A 20,298-nucleotide genomic window follows, 5' to 3' on the forward strand; every position below is an offset into this window, starting at 1 on the left:
TTTTTGGAAGGAAATAAAATCAGTTCAGTCTAGTTCTAATTGACCTTACATTTCTTTAAACACTGTATATGGAAGTATTTGTCTTGTACAGAGATCTGCTTTCCTCTGAGTTAAAGTGGTACCAGTTTTATTGAGTTGCAAGGTAAAGGAATTCCTCAATTGTCTCTGTACTTCATCCTTGAACTTGCATTTGAGACTAAGTTATTTATGTTCAGTATTAATTTGAAGATGAACTAGGAGCTAAAATTTATGTTGTCCCTCATTATACAGCATCTAATATGGGGAGATCTCTTGAAAATGTTGCATCTGGGTTTCAGACCTCTCCTCAGATTGCTAGCATTCAGGATGCTCCTGAGTTAAAGTAGATGGTGAACTCAGTTGCAGGAGTGTCTTGCTTTGTAACTGGTAAACTCCCTGCTGGGAATGAATAAATGCTTACATTAAGCAGCTTCTGTAAGGTATTTAAGCTTTTAAAGTACAATTGGCACATCTTCTCCTTCAAAACTTCACACTTAGTTGATTCCAGAGTTCTCCTTACAGACTTTCAGTGAAGAAGTTACAAGCTTTGGGAATAGCAACAGAGTTGACTTTGAAACCACCCTTATCAACCTGCTATCCACAAGAGCCTGCATTTATACCACTGTCTTATGAGGAAGTTCAGGTAAGGGGAAGAGAGTCTTATGGGGTGGGGGGAAAGCAGCTAGCAGTTTTATAACTAGCAAAAGATTTGAGGACTTGCACATCATGGCTGTTCTGTTGCTCATTTGATCTTCTCATATTATCCTATCTGGTTCTCCTGCAGTCAAAATCGGAGAAAATTTCCGTAGCTGTGCTTGTACCTAGATTCCTATAGCTTTGTATCTTTTGGGCTCAGACCAGTTATTAAAAGGTAGAACTGATGACACATTTTTAGCTGTCAGTATTCATGGTGTGCCAGTAACAAAAGTTCTATGCCTTAAATGCAAGACAAACTGAACTTAAATACCCTTTATTTCTAGAGATTATTTTTTTAAAGAGTAAGTAGAAGGAGCCCAGGTACAACTTTGAAATGGTAGGTGAATAATTTCTTAGTGAAAGAGAACTAAGAATTACTTGCTCCTGTCTGCTAGGGCCTCAGGTGCACTTGCACTTGATCCTAGTTACCTTTTTGGACCAAGAAGTTCACTCTTAGATTGAGGTAACTGCAGTCTGGTAATTCACATCTTTCATCTTGACCACAATTTGTCAATCCACAGAGCCATATGCTAAATACAGTTGAATAGTCTGACTTCCAGCAATATTGTGATTTTAAAGGCAGAGATCTTTTTTCTCTGCTAGTCCTGTTGTAAGTAAAGGGTTTAAAAAAAAAAAGCAATAGTTAACAGAAATGGCAAACTAATCCCTTCAGAGTGCTGGATGAGCACTGACAGTGAGACATAAAAGATGTTTCCCCTTGTCATCCCCTGCCCTAAGGTGTGTGCAACACAGGTATCGGTGCGTGCCTTGGAAAAAACTGGAAATGATTTGTCCTTCTATTTAGATAAGATGGACAAACCTTGAGATAGTATGCAATGAACAGCATTCTTGAAAATGGGGTTCATTAATACTTTGAAAATATGAGTCAGTACTTTGTCTGTCCAAGAAGTCTAGATCAAGCCTGAGGAAGCTATTACTGGCTTCGATTGATCCAGCAGTGTATTCTGGAATAATTGATAACCTTGCCACCTCTGCTGTACCCTTCTTAAAAGTCTGCGTTATTATGGCTTGAGAGATAGGGAGTAGATTTCCATGTCAGCATTAAGCCTTGAATTCTTAATAACTTTGCACTATTGCTCAAAGCTGTGGAGAAAACAAGCCTTTCAAAAGCGATAGGGCTTGTGGTGGATTTCAAAATTGAATGTTGAGGGTAAAACTGGCAGGCAGGAGTAAACAAAAGTTGGGTTTGGAACCAGTACAGTTATTCATAGCTATGTAAATGGTATAGTTAAAAAGTAGCACTTCCTTGGGAAAAGTGAAAAAATTTTAAGGGATTGTTTTGGCAATCTCAAGGCAAAAGAATGGGAGAATGATAAGAGAGAGTATGAGATCCCACAACAAGCTAAAATGTTGGAAGTAATGATCCAGAAAAGTACAAACAAATTAAAGGAGGAATGTGTGTGTTTGTCTTATTATGAAGCTCAGTATTCATCTTGGTTATATGAATTGATCTGGTATCATATTATAGAAAACCGAGAGTGTAAAGATAGCTTTACAGCAACAGTGAAATTTTACCTGAGTGACAACAGGCTTTGTTTTATAAAAGAATTTAACTGCTGCTCCCTTACAGTTTCATTCTCTTTGCCTAAACTAAACTAGTTAGGCAAGTTTGTGTATGCTTAAATCATCCTATGTTAAGGCAGTTTTGTTTGGAATTTTTTGCAGTCCCCTCATTTCTCTGGAAGTAGTTATTAATGTACTAGATTTCATTTTGGAGAAGACCTATCGGGTCCTGAGTTACCATAAAGCAACAGGAAAAGCACCTTTTTGCTTTAGGCAAATGAGTAAGAGATTACCTATAGAAAGAATTGTTTAGACAACTGTTTTCAGTTTTTTTTTCCAAAGTCTGTCTTCTGTCAGAAAAGCTTTTAAGATTGGATACCATTATTTCTGATAGGCTTTCCTTTCTATTCTGTGTTGACGTGGACATAAAGTTCTTGTGAGCTGCTGTCCTCACCAGGTTCTTGTATAAACTGGAAGCTCCTTTTGGAGGTAGGTGTGAAGTTCTGCAGAAATGTTAGTCAACTTTGGAAGGGAGGGAGAGAGAAGGAAGCTCTGTGGGGTCCTTGTAGGACGTCTGGATCCTTACTTTTCTGTCACTTAACGCTTAACTGTTCTCATAGGTTTAAGTAAGGTTTCTCTCTAGTGGGCATGATATTAAGTAGCATCCATGACAATGCTTTATTTCAGTCTGTACAGAAATTCTTGATTAATAATTTTCCAGAAGATGGCAGTGAATTACCGCTCTGTATAAGTATGAGCAGCAGCCGGAATAGCAGTGTGTCAGAATGGCTCTATGAGAACAAGTTGGTGGGGAGGGAAGGTCCGGTGGTGGTCAGGAAAGTAGGCCTTGACAGACTTTGAACATGTCAGTATCAAAGGGCAGCTTTCCCACATCAGTGAGAAAGTAAGAAATACGACTCTGCTGACTTGTGACAGTCCCAAGTGTACCTTGTGTTCTTTAAAAGGACTATCAGAGCAATTGTATATTTGAAGTGTGAATGAAAAAACATTTCAGTGTGACAGGGATCCCCTTGTATTTTTAAGGGATCCCTGCATCCAAGATTAGTATCAAGTATCTTTAAAGAGAAAAGTGGAAACCTAGAAATGTGTTGTTAATGAATGTGCTTTGAACCCTTTTGGTTAGCTGATACACCTGTATAATACCAGTGCTTTACTCCAGCAGTGACTTTCAGAGGTTGCTGCAGAACTGTTAAGGTGCATACCCTAGAGGCAGTTAGAGCCTCGGAGTTTGACTTTCTTCTAGTGCATTGCTGTTTGTAATGTTTGCAAGGCTGTTGCAGAGGCTTTCAGAACAGATGCTGCATCAGACAGTCCAGCGTTGCTGTTCATGAGAGAATCAAAACCTCCTTTCCAGTAAACTGTTTTTTTCTGTGGAGCAGGCCCCCTCCCCCCCCCCCCCCCAAAAAAAGTGTATTTAAAAGGGATGTTATCTGTGAACAACAGATACCTTTTGAGATAGTTAAAGAGCAGGGAAAGACTGAGGTATAAACTGGACTCCTTGTTAAATAGTGGAAAATCCATACAGAGAAAAGCTTGATGACTGGATCTGTCATCATGTACTTCAGCAAAAACTCATCAATCAGCTGTGAGACAAATCCATAGAAAATACTGTTGCAGTGTTTATGGAATGACTTTGTGGTTCATAGTCAGCTGTCCTTCAGAGCTGCAGGGTATTTGCCAAGGACTTCACTAATATTGCCAATAGCGATTTTGGCTTGCTGAATTTGGGTTGCGATTACCTAATGTGTGGCATGATACAGCTTGTACCTCAGTTTAATGTTTCTTTTTTCTCTGTAAAACAAAAGATTTGGCCTTTGAGCATGGAACCCTTCAATCTTCTGGATACTTCTCTCAAAGTGAGTAGAGGTTGATACCTTGGGAGAATGAGGTTTTCACATACTAAGTTCTACTTACAGTGAGGATGCCTTCTCATAGTCTCTAAAAGGGACCTCTGGAACTTCAGAAGAGATATCCTAAGGCCTTATCTGTGTTTGCCCAGAACAGTGTGTCAGGCCATCTCTTGCTGAACTTAGACCTTACTTAGAAATAGGCTGTGAGCTAGATGAACTGGTAGGAGAAGCTACAAGCTGGCAATCAACTTTCCCAGGCTTTCCTGCCCTTACTAAAAGCAAGTATGTGTTCCATGGTACATGCAACAGCAACAGTTCTTCCTATGTATTTAATATTTGTAGCAAACAGTGCATTAGCAGACCATGAGGTCCATTTTCATTATGATTTTAGTATTTTATCATTAGAAATGTGGATATGATCGAAGTGGTACAAGCCATTTTTACTGCTATATTTAAAAAAAAAAAAAAAAAAAAAAGTGGAGACTTTAAGTGACAAAAAGCAGTTGATTCATAATAAATAATGAATGATACCAAGAAGCAACTAAACTGTAAATGAAAAATTTTATATACCTGAAAATGATTTGTGTGCATTAAAACTTGCCTTTCTTCCAATGATATCAATACATTTTCTTAGGATATTATTTTTCACTACGGATCTTGCCTTGATTGCTTAGAATTTATTTTCTGATCAAACTGTCTAGTTTTAAATCACATTCTAGGTCAAATCACTTCCTATTACATTTTAAAGCAAATTGGTTAAAAAAAAAAAGACGCTAAGCTAAGTAGACAAAGCTTTTACTGCATATATGTACTATTATGCATATTAACGCACTATAATTTTTTACATGTTTTTTTGTTGTTAACAATAAGTATTGTCCTAACCAATAGGGTCAGCATTGGGGAAAAAATTGTGAAACAGTTGCATTGAGAGGATGAAAATAGGTTATTTTTCTCAGCCTTCCTCCTCCAGTACCCATGAACATATATAAATTCCTGTTGACTTGAACCCTGAAACAAACGGTTTTCTTCCTCATGATTTCAAAACCTATCTGCAGTAGGTCTGACCCTCTGGTTCTTTACTCGCTTGCTGTGCCTTCCAGAATCATATGATCCCTTAGATCCTTCATCTGTCTTCGTAGTTGTAGTGTTTGGTATGGCATATTGCCTTGGATAAGTTTGTTTTCTCTGGCTGCTTGCAGAGTAGAAAAGGAGTTTAACTGCACCTTCTGCTAATCTAATGGTGTTTGGCACACTTCTGGCATCTAAGTTGTTCTTTAACTATGCAAATCGAAAGTCTTACTAACAACAGCTGTTAACACTTGTTTTCCAATGTAACAGTAAATCTATTTCACAAAATAAACACATTTCTTCTCTGCAAGGTCAACTTCTATATTTAAGTCTTAATTTTTTCAGTATGCTCCTTGTCCTGCACCCACAATGTACGTGTTTTCATACATGAAACAGTATAGTTTTTTATCATGTGAACTGTAAATACAAACAAAAAATTGTCCACGCAGAGAAAGGCAATGAAGAAGGAAAAAAAAAAAACCAAAAAAACAAAAACCAGGAATTCTGTGGTGTTGCTGTGACAGACGTTATAAATGCATTGAATTACAACTCAGTAGATTTTCTACAATACCTCTTCAAAACTTGGAACCCAGCAACATCTGGCTTTGGACGGTAAAATTGGTCATTGAAACATTTTTACAGTATGGGAATTCTTCATCTTCCAACTTTATTTAGAAGTTACCTCAGCTTTCCTGGGACTTCAGATCAAAGCTTCCTGTTTTATTGCTGGGATTATGTACATGTTCACTTTTTTCTCTTGTGCTGGTTTTTGGCTGCAACTTGTAACTCAGGATGGATCGAGAAAAGATCAGAGCCCTGGGATGTGATTATAATGAAGTAGCACAGATATTGTTAGCTGCTACTTCTGAACTCTGCTGTGCCCATCCCCGCAGCTCTTCAAAGGAGTGGTAATTGCCAGTTCGACTTTGGGCTCACGTGTAGTGTGTGGAGCTCTTTTGAGATCTTTAGATGAAAGCTGCTTTAGGATTGTCTGTCTGAGGCCTGCTCTGAGAAAGTTTTGTCACATATTACTGACCTTAATCCTGAGATTATAATTCAACTCATTTGGAACCCAAGGCTGATAGCTGGTTTTACAACGAAAGGCATGAATACGTAAAATCTCTGTTTCCTGAAAAAAAAAAAACTAAGGAAATCTGTTCTCCAATGGTTTTGTGAGCTGTATTTTTTTTTCCCTTGTATTTTCTTTGGTGATGCCTCTACTGTAAATATCTCCTGTTCCAACCAGTGTCTACTAACTCCCCTCATGCCTCCCTATCTCCCCTTTTTAGTCTGCAAGCTGAGTGACAGTGTGTTAATAGTTTGGAAATTTGTGCTAGCTGATGGGCTGGCCAGCTGTTCCCAAGCAGAATGGATGACTGTAGATGCAGTTTACTTCCCAGTTCTTTTCAGTTATTGGGATATTAACTGAGCTTCTCCTCCTCAGTGTCGTGATACTTGTGGGAATGGGCATCTGGGGAAGCAGAACGCAGTTCTGCCCAGTGTAGCTGGATTGGCTGATGTATCAGAAGTGTAGTAGGGAGGAATTACTGGAGTGGTTATATTAGCCTGATTAGCAGTAGTATTCTACTCAATGGCACCATTTAAAAATATCAAAGATATTGCTGACTGATAAATTTGTTGTGGCAGCATTCTGTCTTCTGTTCAGTTGTTTGAAGGGAACAGGCAAACCAGTGGAGCAGTACTGTGGGACAGAGCACTGGAATAATGTGGTTTTTTTCCTTCTCTGTGAGGACCTGGAGCCTTCCTCAGTAGGTTCAGAGCCCTGCTGAGGTGAGCTTAACCTTCACTGAATTTTTTTTTTTTTTTTTTTTTTTTTTTTTTTTTTTTTTACCTGTATAGACTTACAGAATAGAGCTCTTTACATGCTTTTGAACTGGAGGAATACAACTTAAGCTTGATTGCCAAGTAGTAGTACTGCTCACTGAAATGTAAAGCAATTTCAAGCATTGAATCATGTCAAGAGGAATGGGGTTATTGCCTAGTTTGATTTAAGTTAGGTGAAGTACAGGTTTCAGGCAGTCAATATGAGGACAGGTTGGAGACTGACTTTTGCCCTCTTTTTAATCTTGTTTATCATGCTGTACAGTAATCTCCAGTGTCTACTACTGAATATTTTAAGATCCCTATGATCTTAATGAGTAATTTTATGGAAAGATTGTTCTAGCAAACATCGAGTAAAGTACTGTGTAGCCCTTCTTAGTTTATTGATGCTACTGTCCTCTAGAGGTTGTCTTCCCCAACAAACTGTTCACTTATTCCAAGTCTTTGTTTATGTGCCATGGTTCAAAGTTTGTGCTCTCTCAGCGGGAGTAACAAATAATTGAATAGAACTGCCCCTTGTCATGGCTAGTTGGAGAAGTGGTGGCCTTTCCCTTTTATTTCTAGCAGACTGATCCTTGACAAGGTTTATTCAGTTAAGTGTATTCTACCCTTTAAATAAATTAGCAGCGCCAGGACCCAGCCTCACTTCCTGCCCATCATCCAGCTTCGGCTTCTTCATTTGGAATATCGATGCTTTTCTCTGAGGGCTAATTGCTCTATTACAGTCTGGTCAGAGTAAGTCTAAACTGGGAATACAAAAATACAGTGCTGAGACCTAATTATCACCTCAGTAAGAGGAAAGAACTCCAAGTGTAGCACGTACCCTTTAAAGAGACCATCTCTGGCAGTTGAACAGAATGCAGGTGGAAGTGGCAGGAAAAACTGAATAGGCATAGAATAAAAATGTTGAAGGTTAACGAAACTACAGAGTGTAAAGCTACTAATCAAACTTACACAGCTCTGAGCTGAGCACTACCCTGATTCAGGGGTGAACAGCTCCCTTGGCAGACTGGGTACTAGATTCTGATGTGAATCTAGTACGAGCCTTGACTTCTGCAGTTGTGCAGCCTTGGTCCAGATCAACATAACCTGGACTGCATAAACTCAGAGTATGAAGGGATCAAACACCCTGCCAATTTGCTAGCTCTAAAAGTAGGATTGTACTCTGAGTATACTGCCATAATACCTTCAACAAGTAAGGTATTTGCAAAAATAAAATGAAATAAAATAAATTGAAGACGTGAGTTCAGGCAACTTCCCTTGTTTACTTCAACAAATTGATATACTCAAGGGACTTTCCTTCCTGGTGGTATGTGGAAAGCAGATGGAGAACAAGTTTCTTCAGGTAAAAGCCAGAAACACTACTCTCTTGCAAGCTGCTTTTAAAATAAGGAAGAGGCACCCAAGTAAACATTAAAGAATTGAAGTCAAAAAATTTTTAAAAATTTATTCCCTCAGTTTTATATACAATAATTACAGACTACTGTACAAAGGTGTAAATTGTCTTTGCTTTGAATTGTTGTGCATATGCAGCTTAGTAGAGATGTTTAACATTCAATTTGAATCTCAGTGCAAGTAGGCACTAAAACATCCAACATACCTCCAAGGTATAAAAAGACATACCAGTTTTACAGGTTTCTCCAGCATACTTTGTTACAGTGCAAAATGCTGTGAATTGAGGTTTCTTTAGAAAATCAATCTAAATTAAACCCGTATTGCACATGTCCCAAGCAAAAGTGTAGTAAGTAGTGCTTACTGAGCTAGCTAGATGCTTTTGAAAGGCTCCCTTTTCCCCCACACATGCACTGCTTTCTCCTGGCTATTTGTGTCAAATGTGTGTGGTTCTTAATCCAAATGTTAAATAACTGTTTATAGCTCTTAGACTGAAGTAATCCCTCTTGAACAGACTGCTAAAAATAAAGCAGATTAATGTAACAAGAAGATTCTCCAAAACCCTTTTCAATTTTCCTTCCAGTAGCACTGTAACTAAACACTTAAAACCAGTATTGTTTAAACTCATAATGCAAGTGCATTGAACATTAACCATTTCAGACACTTGCGTCCCTATTTTCTGGAAAGGTATGAAACCTCCACTGCTAAAGATGTATGTATTTCTGAAGCACCTAAAGCTGCTAAGCTAGCATTGCATGCACTAAGTTTTGCGCAATAACATATAGGTAGGACTTTGTACCACTTCTCTAGATGTGCAATATATCAGCTAGTGCTGTGTAGAAATCAGTGTTACAAACTTTGGGGAACAAAGTCTACTTGTGCTGAAGCTGGTTAATACGTTCTGTGCACCCAGCAAATAAGAGATGGAGGTGAAAGCAAAGAACATGAATCTTGCTAGCTTTGAGTTACCTTAAATCCTTACTAGCCTTCAAATTTGAAGGAGCAAATGGACATGAGTATAGATGCTAACCCTGCACTTAAGATATTCATGCAAAGCTGAAAGGTGAGAGAGTAGCTTAGGAACAAATCAGTTCTTAGCAAACCAATATGAACAAAGATGCTATTAAACCACTGACATAAAAGCAGTGAAAAATAAAACTCATGGCTAGCTGGATGTTCTTCCATGTCTTCAACAGTTCAAGGTTACCTACAAAATGCCATCAACATTTAATTTCCTCCCCTCCCCCCCACCCCCCACTTCACTGTAGAGGACTATAATCATTCCCATCATATTAATTTTTTTTTCTGAAAACACATCTACATTCAATTCAACTCAGTCACTCAGAACATGCGTGAAAGAAAACCTGATTTCTGGTTTCTATGACAACCTCCAGAACCTATTCTGGAGACATAGCAGTATCTGTACACCACTTTCTAAAGGCAGGTCCCCATCTTATTTGGATACTGTTAGATATTAACTCCTTAGTAAAGTTATAAGCTGCTTGTACAAGTGATGAGATGAAACCCTAATTTTGACACATTCAGGAATTTTTATACAGAGAGAATATTTACACTACTTCTTCAGGTCAAATGTTTACTTAAAAAAAAAAAATAGAGGAAAGGGCTTGTATCAAGAGAACAAAAATGTAATGTTCACAAACTTGAAGGCTGCTGGATTGCTGGGCCTGGCTTACATTCGCGAAGGTCTTCTTCTGACCTCATATACATTAGGAACACGGTGACAGTAGCAAAAGTAGCTGCATTAACAGGGAAAGCACGGAGAAGCGTAGACGTAAGACCTCTTGTAAACACCCTCCAGCCTTCATCGTGGTAACTCTTTCTGACACAGTCTAGAATGCCATTGTACTGCGTGACTCCACCAACTCCATCTGCCTGAAGCCGGGATTTGATCACATCCACAGGGTAGGTTGAGAGCCAGGATACAATTCCTGACATTCCTCCAGAAAACATCAGTTTGGGAATAACGTAACTGTCTTCAGCTTCGCAGCCTAAGTATCTGGTCATACAGTCATAGGTCAGAAAGTAAAAGCCAAAGCTTGGTGTCTCTCTTATGAATGTAGAGACCATGCCCCTGTTGATACCCCTCAGCCCTTCCTTTCGATAGATTTTGATCAAACAATCCAGAGAATTTTTGTAGTTCTTCATCTTTAATTTGTATTCACCTGTTCCTTGAAGCTGCATTCTTGTCTTTGCTAACTCCATGGGACAACAGATGACACATTGAATAGCCCCTGCTGCTGACCCTGCAATAAACTGGTTTAGAGGAGTGTCTTTTCCAAGAGCACGAAGTGTATTTCCTTGTACACCAAATACAAGTGCATTAATGAAGGTAAGCCCCATCATTGGCGACCCAATACCTTTATAGAGTCCAAAAGCCTAGGGGAAGAAGGAAGAAAAAAAAAATTTAATAATAGTGTTGATAATCTCCTGAAACTGTCCAGAAAATGGACTTTCTGTTCTTAATTGTGTTTTAACGTCCTAAAAGTAGCCAGTAGATCAGTACAATCTTGTTTTGCAATAAGCAGTAATTTGATTGCTGCCTAAGACACAAACATCTTAATATAACATTTCCAGCAGTATGCATACCTGCTTGTTTTCAGAAAAACAATCCAGAAAACTTTATCTTGGTCGACTAAGAAATTATATATAGTTCACTTACTAAATTTTCTTAATAGCTAAAAGCCTAAGGCCATTCTTTTAGTCTTAACAGGTTCAGCAGAAAAACAATTTATTCACTCTTTGTTTAGATTCCTTGTATTCTCTCTAAATTACTTATTCAAGTAACTAGTTATCTTATTTAAAAAGTTAAGTATTTGTCAAAATGTAAGCTTCCAGCCTAGTGATCTTTCTAAAGAAGTTTCTGGCAAACTTCTGAACATAAGCACCCAAGTCTGAGAACTCTGCTGTCAAATACTTAGTTGTGTGCTACAATTACAATATCTGTTCTGCTGTCAGGTTCATAATATAGTTTTCTTCTGTGATATTTGAAGGTTTTTTGGACAGCTTTCCCACCCTTGTGATACAAAATATACAAAGATGTGAAGTTTAAAAGGCATTGACTTTGTACTTACAGATTCTTGCTTTATGATGGACTGAAAGCAATGGAAGGTCCCACGATAGAGAGGTTTCTCTACATTTTGAACTTGTAGACGAACCTGTAGAAAGTTGTATCAGATATTGATTTGTATGTCAAAATCAGTGTAATTGGTAAACTAGTGGCTGGCACATATATGGAGCTTTGCTATAGCAATGTATACATATGAAACAGCACAGACTGGATACTAAAATGCCATATTTGCAAAATCAGTTAAAATATTCTATAAAGTTTTGAATTTTTTTTTCAGGGCAAAAATATGAAGGGAGGAGGACTACTAACTTTCTGAAAAATTAGAAAAACAGTATGTGGAAGTACAACAGGGAACACAGTCTCTAGAATTTCAGATAGAAGCTGTCCAGTGCAGGCTAAAACAAGTACTTTCTTTTCTATCTGCCAAGAATAATTCTATCCATGCTAAGGAATAATCTCTTCAAACCTGATAGTGCACAGAATTTTATAAAAATTTATTTACAAGTTTATCATGAAATACGGATGATTTTAGAAAAATTGAGACTTTCAATGACAACGAATATAGCGTTTCTGGCTGCCAGACTTGGGACGCTTAATTGGGGTCTTATATTTCAGAGAGCAGATGGGGAGAGACTCTTAACATATCTTACACTGCACAAGAAAAGGAATAAAAAAACCCACTTGTCCCTTTAAATCTTAGTTGTTTTTTAACTGCTGAAAGTAAACGATTTCTGAGGTTACTTTCTGATGGCTGTTTCAGACCTTTTACTGTTAGGTGTTCCATCTACCATACACAATGTAATGTATAATTCCTATTTAATTTACAGCTCAGATAATCAATTGGCTTCTCCAAAACTGAAATGGTATGTTCTGCTAGACAGATCGATGCTACAGTATCAGGCTCATTTTCTAGACAGTTTTTAACCTTTAATGAAGGATTTCATTAAATTCATTTTTTGCCACTAATTTGTCTTCTACATATTAGAGAAAGGCTCAAAGCTACCTAGTTCATGCAAAGCCCTATATTTCAATAAAGTCAGATTGATTTTGCTATATTGGTGAGGTTAGAAATGTCTTTGGTCTCCAGCATGGAGAGCTTTAATATTTCTCAGAGATGATATTTATCAATCATTCAATGCTGCTGCTGCAACTCCAAGGCAAAAAAAAAAAAAAATCAACTCATTTTAAACAAAAGAAAAGATTATCTGGTCTATGTGGAGATTCCTGACCTTAAAACATTTTTATTCCTGTTTGTCTAAAGCAAGGACCACCACCACCACAATGAAAGACCCCTCAAGTGATGAAGATCCAGAACGGATTTGGGGACATGGTTTGTCTGAATTCCATACTGAGGTTAGCATTCTTAAAGGCAAAAAAAAAAAAAAAAAAACCTCAACCAACCAAAAAAAACAAAAACAAAAATAATGTTCCAGTATTAGTGTTTTTGACGTAACTACAGCATGTCATTTTAAGTTGTGTAAATCAAAATGAGTTTTCTGCATCTCCTTAGTAGGCACACTGCTGTATACCAGCCATACCCCAACACTATGATCGCATCAAGCCTTTCAAAGTAGAACAGGGTTTTAAAACCTCTTAGAGTTAAGAGTAGGCTTGCAGTAAGAGTCAAAGGAAACAGTTTTCGTTACTCAAAGTGAGGTTTGAGTAGAGGGGTGGGCTTTTTCGGGTGGGTAGGGAAGATGTTATTAAAACTGCTCAAGAAACAGCCCTATAAACAAAGTCATAAACTCTGAACAAGCATTCATATTTGCCCCAAACCAAGGTGTATTTGCAGTTTTACTGCTATTGTTTCAAAACCAGGCTGTGAAGTCAAGGGACTTCCATATGTATGGGCCTTGGGAGAATTACAGCGTAAGAATCTTACTACTTTAACTCATCTATACACTTGTCTTTGGTTTAGAATTAGTGATATACTGTATATGGCTTGTATTTCCTACTGACTATAGTTTCCATTGTTTTTGCCTTAAAAATTTGAGAAATATTGGCCAATTAAGCCTTGTTATAGATTTAAACACTCAAAGTACTGAAATTCTAAGAATGAAAAAAAAGCCCACAGATCTTTAATTTGAGCACAGTGCTAATCACCTGGGGTAGATGGGTGGGCAAAATGCCAGATAAGGTGATAAATGGATATGAAACTATTTATGTGATGGCTATTAGTGCCATATTCCACAAGCTCTTATTTAGCATGTATAACTATAAGAAGGTGGATCATTTACGGCATTAAGCCCTTTACTCCATTCATTGACAGTGACCAGTATGTCCTTTCATCTTGCTTCCTTCTTATTGAACTCATTGTTACTAAGGATTTAAGTCCAGTAGTAACATGCTGTAATTTATCATCACTAAAGACTTGTACAAAGGAATCCAAGACTTTATTTTTTTTTAAGTGTGTGAACTGATTTAGAAGTTTTTAAGCAATGAAGTTTTGAGCATATGTAATGGATAACAGCTTAACAGCACTGTGCCTGATACTCCATTTTAGAGTTACTGTGTGTAGAAGGGAGGAATGCATACCAGAAAGAAGGTCCAGAACAAGACTTTACATTAAAAGGAAAAAAAAAAAAAAAAGGGATATTTAAACCCCACTCCCTCCATGTCATCACTGTTTAAGAGGGACACATCAGTTTAAAAATAAAAAGGAAAAAAGCTTCATACATCTTTTAGATTTTTATTTGAACTAATACATTTTGGAATAAATTAAGACTGAGAGAAACAGAAGTGTTCACCTGGGCTATACTTACTAGGTAACTCTCCCGTGATGAGGCTTATCTGTCATCTACAACAAAGTAACACTTTTGCTGTTAATGAAGACAGCCCCTAGCTCAGAAAGTAAAGGCAGTTAAAAGCAAAAAAGCAATTTTAAACATTACATCAACAAACCAGGGATAGGGAGTTTGCCATTTCTGAGATCAGCTCAGCTGTGGGTTTCTCAGTGCGACTGCAAAGATGTCGCTCTCCTTGCATGTCCCACCATCCCCCTCCCCTCCCTCATATTTGGTCTGTGTGAAACATGATCTCTGGCAAAAAACCTTAAAGTCAAGGTGGAAGTAAAATTCTAGCTTGATCTATGCAGCTTTCCCATTGTTCAGTTAGGTTAAAACCTTAAAATCTAATGTGGCTGTCAACTAGCCCTTCAAACACTGCAGATCGATAAAAAAGGGGATTAAACTTAACATATACATACATACACAAGAACTTACACAATGTCTTTATTTTTTAAGAGACTGGTTTTAGCGTTACTTCTCCTACATACAGTAATGACTATGCCAGCTAATAACACAGTATTTTCTCTAACAAGGGGTAGATAATGCTGTCCCTTCTAATGGTGTTAAAATAGAGTGCCACATTGGATTTAATAAATTGATTAAAATCTGGAGGCAAACTCTTCTGCTCTACTGTACATCAGGATGCTTTTTCCGAAGCCAACATGGTTCTCATTTTGCATTAATGCAGCAGCTAGAACTACTAGTACTAAAGACCAAATTCTGGAGACACTTAAATGTTTAATTTCATGCACTGTAAGTTGTTCCACTTAAAACAAACAAAAAAAAATGCCCACTTGCTTAACTTTAGTCTGAGCATAGAATTTTAGTAGTTTTGCTAGCATCAGTGAAATGATCCATCACCTAAAGTTAAGCACGCAAGACTTTGCAGGAAGAGGGGGAAGAGCGAGAGAGACAGCCTTCCCTGTAGTGCCTTAAGAAGTGCAAGTCTGGATAATACAATTCCTTAAAATATTTACTGGGATTCAACTGAATTACCTAATAGTCAAATTTATCATAGGCTGAGAAACATATATACAGTATTTACTATTTGAACAGCTTGCACTTGACACACAGATCTAGTATCCACTAGCTAGGAAAATCTGTTCTTCACTGATTTAACCATGTGGCTAGAATATACAGTATGGTGATGACCTCTGTAATATCATCAGCCCTTTGCACAGCTAAATTCAGTAGGGCAGACATGTTCCAAATATAGCTATAGCTTGCTGTCTGCTGCAGTCAAGTGATCTGGTGTATTAATTTAGTAGTGAATATACTGGAGTCCCTATTCTATTCTTCTGGTGAGAGACTTTGGATAAGACTGCCAAAAAGTGACTTAAGTCATCATCTCATTTTGTAAAATGGGCTTGAACACTAGGGGTCCTGGTTGAAGGGCCTTCCATTGGACCATAAAAGTTTCCAGAAAATATTAGCTTTGAACAGCTAAGCTACTCTTAGTATAATCATGCATAATGCTTACTGCTACAGGACTGTCAGAAAATAAATCACTTTTAATTTGAAAAGTTATAAAAAAAATATATAATTCCTAAAGGGAAGAAAAAGGCCGTAGACAAGCTTTATGCTATGAGTATTTGTACACCCATTGGCTAGTCTAAGAAATTAATGCTTAAAGAATAAGTAGCGGAGCTTGGGAAAAAATAAGAACAAAGTTTTCAACCTAGTAACCAAGGTTTGAGTAGCATATGCAAGTATAGGCTGTTTTAGCAGTTAGTGATGAGCAGCTGCAGAGAAACAAGCTTAGAACAAAATTAAGTTAAATGTAAGGTCATTTTTTCAAATGCACTGAGGTTATTATATTGATGAATTTGTAGTTTAGGCCAGCTGGTGTCACATTACTGGATTGAGTTATACACAAAAAACACTTTCACTTCTGAAGATGTGGAAACTCTGCAAGTCTATAAGCAACAGTTCAAGAGGTGTGTTCCAAACTTTCAGTCATAGCTTCTACAGTATCTGGGGATTTTTTTCCCTCTCTCATTCTTTGGAAAAACTTCAAGTTTTCTACCTAAAGATAAAAGTATTTCATAATCAACCCACCTTAACGGTGTCGAATGGGTGTCCTACAAGCACTCCAGCAGCACCTGAAACAAAACAAATGGCACATTTATGACTACTTTTTTCCTGGAGCTACAGTTGTCCTATTGCGACACTAATCTTAGGTAGAAGTACACAGTGTTGCTGACAGGCCAGCTAAAGAGCCTACTAGCAAGTCAGAAGATAGCACTCCAAGTTCAGGCCCTCAGGCAAGTACTGAATGCCTTTACGCTTTAGTCAAGCTGCTGAGCTCCAGGCAGGGATGAGATGTATGACTACCAAGCTATGTCACACGGGAGATGCAACAGCGATTCCTGGCCCTGATCAAAAACAAGTCCAGTGGACAGAAATTACAGATTTCCTTTGAAGCAGAACATTTCAGGTGCTTGCCATCTTTACTCTGTGGGAATGTAGAAAATCTGGAGGCTTCCTTCTGTAAAGGAGCAAGAAAACACCTGCTGTCTACCCTCAGCCTTTCCAGATGTGCTGGCAGCACCTGCAGAAGGCACGTTCATTGCCCAAACCATTTGATTCCAGTATCAAAGGAATTTTTGGAAGTCATATGCTGATCCATTAGTTAACTGTAATCTGAATGCATGCGTTTTGCATCAAAAGACAGGACTGCTAGCTCCGAGTGAAAGTTAAATCCCTTTATGACCTCGGACAACAGCAAGAAGTACAAACAGTGCTTCAGTGCACCTTCACGTACTTGCAGAGTGATACCATGCTTCCCTCCCCGTCCCCAAAGAGATGTGGCAGAAAGGCAGCGCCCCTTCAACGCCTGTACAAAAGGATGAAGAAGTCCAGGTTGTTCAAGGACATTATAAGAGCCAGCAGATGAACAAGATAGTCCAAGTCACAGAAACAGCTGTATGCACTGCCCGTGTTCAGTGTGAAAAGACCAACGGAACGACTGATGGAGTAGGAGTCCGTCCTTGCAAGACAGGGATTGCTGGGATGAAGTCAGACGGAAGATGCAAAACCGCCTCCCCGGCAGGTTGGCAAGGAGAATGAAAAAGATACACAAGGGAGAGGATGCATGAATAAAAGCTCTTCTCCTGGGTGGAATTTAACAACTGCTTAAAAAAAAAAGAAAAGAAAAAAAAAGAAAAAAAAGGCCTTAAGCAGATGCTTAAAAGGAAAGAGTAAGAATAGGATAAAGATGTGCCCTCCTCACGAGGTATCCCTAGGCTAGAAGCCTCTCCAGTCCAGAGCGCTCCCCGAGCCGGCCGCCAGCCCCCGCAGCGCTCTCCCGCGGGCCGCCGGGGCCGCTCGCCGCAGCGCCCGCACCGCCGGGCGGCCCCGCGCTGCGCCTCTCCCCGGCGGCGGGCGGCGGCCCCCGCGCCGCGGCTCCGGGCTCCGCGCAGCAGCGCGGCCGCCCGCCGGAGGCCGCGCCGCCGCCGCCGCTCCCTTGTTTACCGGCGCGGCTCCATCCCGGCCCCGCCGGCTGCGGCGAGCGCCTCGGCCCGCGCAGCCCCGCAGCGGCGGGTTTTCCGCAGGCTGCCGAGCCCTCGCCACCGCCGGCGCGCAAATCCCCGCACCCCCTCCGCCTCCGCGCATCCCCGCTCCTCACCGCCGACGCATCCCGCGAGGAAATCCAGAGCCATGCCGGCAGCCTCGCTCCCCGGCGGGGCCCGGCCCGGCCCGGCCCAGCCCTGCCCGCCGCGCACTGCCGCCGCCGCGCCGCGCCGCGCCGCCCTTTCTACCGCCCCCGGCGCGGCGAGGGGCCGGCCCGCCGCGGCCCGCCCCGCTTCGGCGGGGGGCGGCGGGCGCAGGGCAACTCCCCCCCGCCGCCCGCCGCCACTGGCGGCCGCGCCGGGCGGCTCCGGGCGAAGGGCGAGGGGGGCGGCCCGGAGCCGGCGGCCCGGCCCGCTGCGCAGCACCCGTGACCCCGGCGCTGCTGCCGGCCCGCGGGGACGAGACGCTCCCGCTGATGGCCGAGGCCCCGGGTCAGTAGCCCTTGCACGGAGCGCAGGATCCGGGACGTAGCTGCTGTGCTTCACCCGCCCCGAGGGGGCTTCGCCTTAACTCTGATTTCCCCCTAAGCGGTGCCAGTTTAAAGTGCCTGATGGCAGAGGCTTTAAATGGGAAATTCGAGCTAGGGACAGTTTCAAAAGGGAGCACTGATTGAGCTGCTCGGTACTTCTGCAGGTGATGTCTGAGAAAGGGGAATATTAGTGGCCTAAGACAATAAATAGCTTTGTTTAGACTTACTGTTAGAGTAACATGATCTGCACAGTGCCTGTAAAGTCAGCTTTTAGAGAGTAAGTTCCAGAAGCAGAACAGAACAGGAGCTAGATGTTTTTGCATCTCTTGCCACCATTCAGCAGTCCCTTTCTAGCTGTAGCAGCTGGATATGAAGCCGGTTAACACTTCCCATGAAGTAAGTATTGACAATCAAGCTAGCTTTTGCCTTCTGTGCAAGGATCACAAATAATAGAAAGAGAAGAACACTTAAAGAAGGCCTGAAAGTACATTAAAGCAGATCAAATCCTGAGACCCTCTCTGAAAACTTAGCAGCTCTTGGGCCAGCATTACAACTAGTAAGAAAGTAAGATGGAAAGGTGAAGCATTTGATGAGCCCCTGACCCTCCCCATATCTTCTTCCACTCCTCAGGACAGACACTGTCTCACTTGACTTCCTTCTCATCTGCAGACACTGTCAAATCAAATCAATCGCTCACATATCATAGAATCAGTAAGGTTGGAAGGGACCTCTGGAGATCATCTAATCCAACCTCCCTGCTCAGCCCGGTCACCTAGAGCATGTTAGACAGGGTTGCAGCCAGGCGGGCCTTGAATGTCTGCAGAGAAGGAGACTCCACAACCTGTCTGGGCAACCTGTTCCAGTGCCCCATCACTCTCACAGTGAAGAACCCATTTAGATTCCCCATTGCACGTACCTGTCCCACCCAGACGATGCACAAGAGAGCAGGTGAGAGGGTTGGAAAGCATGTCCTTTGCTGGAGCACTAGCAGCTTTGGTAACTGCCTGATACCTAACCCAGACCTGCTGTATCCTTCCACGTCCCACCTTGTAATGGGGAACTTAAACTTTTCTGAACCCATACACCTAAAACTAACACTTGAAATAAGACAGGTAGCCCTTAGCATGGAATAGTTACATAAACTCAGACTTTTTTTCCCTAAGTATTTTCTCCAAGTAGAGGTGCAAATGACTTACGGGGAACCTTGTCCACTGTGGAGTGCACAGAGAGGATCAGTTCTGTGCACTGTGCTGCAGGTGAAAATCCAGCCGTTACATGCATCTCTCTTGTGGCTCAAACCTTGGAAGGATCAGCTTGCAAGGATCAATCCAAAACATTCCTCGCCAAAGTATTCTTAATCTCTTCCTCAAAATCTCTGATCTCCCAGGCAGTCTGCCTCAGAGGAAGCACCCTTACCAACAAAAGGCTTTTGTAATTTAATGTTCACCCACAGTGATCAGGAAAAAACAATTTATTTCATCTATTGGAAGAGGCGCTCTTAAAGTTATTTTAAAACAGTCAAATCTTAGTCTTTCCTTCTCTGAATTATATTGAATATTATTTTAGACATTTGGTTCCTATTACCCTCCTTTAGACTTTCTTCAGTTGATCTGGACTTCCTTGAATGGACCCGAAAACCCTGCTGAGCACATAAGGGGAGAAGATTATTTCACGTATTTGCAGATAACATTCCTCTGTGTTTGTATGAGATTTACTCTTCTGGCTCTTCTCTCCTCTTCCAATAGCATGACATTTTTTGACTTGTGGTCAGCCTGTGGCTCATTATAGGCCCCAATCCTGCTCTGCAGAGCAGCTGCCTACAGCGTTGTTCCCTATCTCATACTTGCCCATTTTTTTTCTCACCACCAGTTGCTCCTGGTGGTCCACGCTCAAATGCTTTTTTTTCAAGATTTTCCAGTTTGTCAAGATCACTCCAATTCTGATTGTGTTGTCCGTGTTTGTACAGCCCCT

The 20,298-nt window shown here is 40.5% G+C and overlaps 1 protein-coding gene across 2 annotated transcripts; it reads right to left on the reverse strand.

Moving 5' to 3' along the window:
* Nucleotides 1–8,454: 8,454 nt before the first annotated feature.
* On the reverse strand, nucleotides 8,455–18,006 carry SLC25A29 (solute carrier family 25 member 29). Of its 2 annotated transcripts, XM_062576676.1 has the most exons (5): nucleotides 17,914–17,957; nucleotides 16,344–16,387; nucleotides 14,262–14,296; nucleotides 11,504–11,587; nucleotides 8,455–10,808 (listed from the first exon to the last, which is right to left on the reverse strand). In XM_062576676.1, exon 5 carries the CDS (start codon nucleotides 10,773–10,775, stop codon nucleotides 10,065–10,067), a length of 711 nt encoding a protein of 236 aa, XP_062432660.1. In that variant the 5' UTR covers nucleotides 10,776–10,808; nucleotides 11,504–11,587; nucleotides 14,262–14,296; nucleotides 16,344–16,387; nucleotides 17,914–17,957; the 3' UTR covers nucleotides 8,455–10,064. The 2 variants fall into 2 exon arrangements, with proteins under 2 accessions (XP_062432660.1, XP_062432659.1); XM_062576675.1 differs by lacking the exon at nucleotides 14,262–14,296 and having other exon boundaries at nucleotides 17,914–18,006.
* Nucleotides 18,007–20,298: the final 2,292 nt, after the last annotated feature.

The sequence above is a fragment of the Rhea pennata genome, chromosome 5 (assembly GCF_028389875.1).
Source record: "Rhea pennata isolate bPtePen1 chromosome 5, bPtePen1.pri, whole genome shotgun sequence".
NCBI classification, from domain to species: Eukaryota; Metazoa; Chordata; class Aves; order Rheiformes; family Rheidae; genus Rhea; species Rhea pennata.

Bases quoted from the DNA above. Each gene is read 5' to 3' on its own strand.
- SLC25A29 (XM_062576675.1), bottom strand. From the start codon at position 17,947: ATGGCTCTGGATTTCCTCGCGGGATGCGTCGGCG. The intron at 11,588-16,343 runs GTGGGTTGATTA...AACTTTCTACAG, and splicing joins ACCCATTCGACACCGTTAAG to GTTCGTCTACAAGTTCAAAA. The intron at 10,809-11,503 runs GTAAGTACAAAG...TTCTTCCCCTAG, and splicing joins CCATCATAAAGCAAGAATCT to GCTTTTGGACTCTATAAAGG.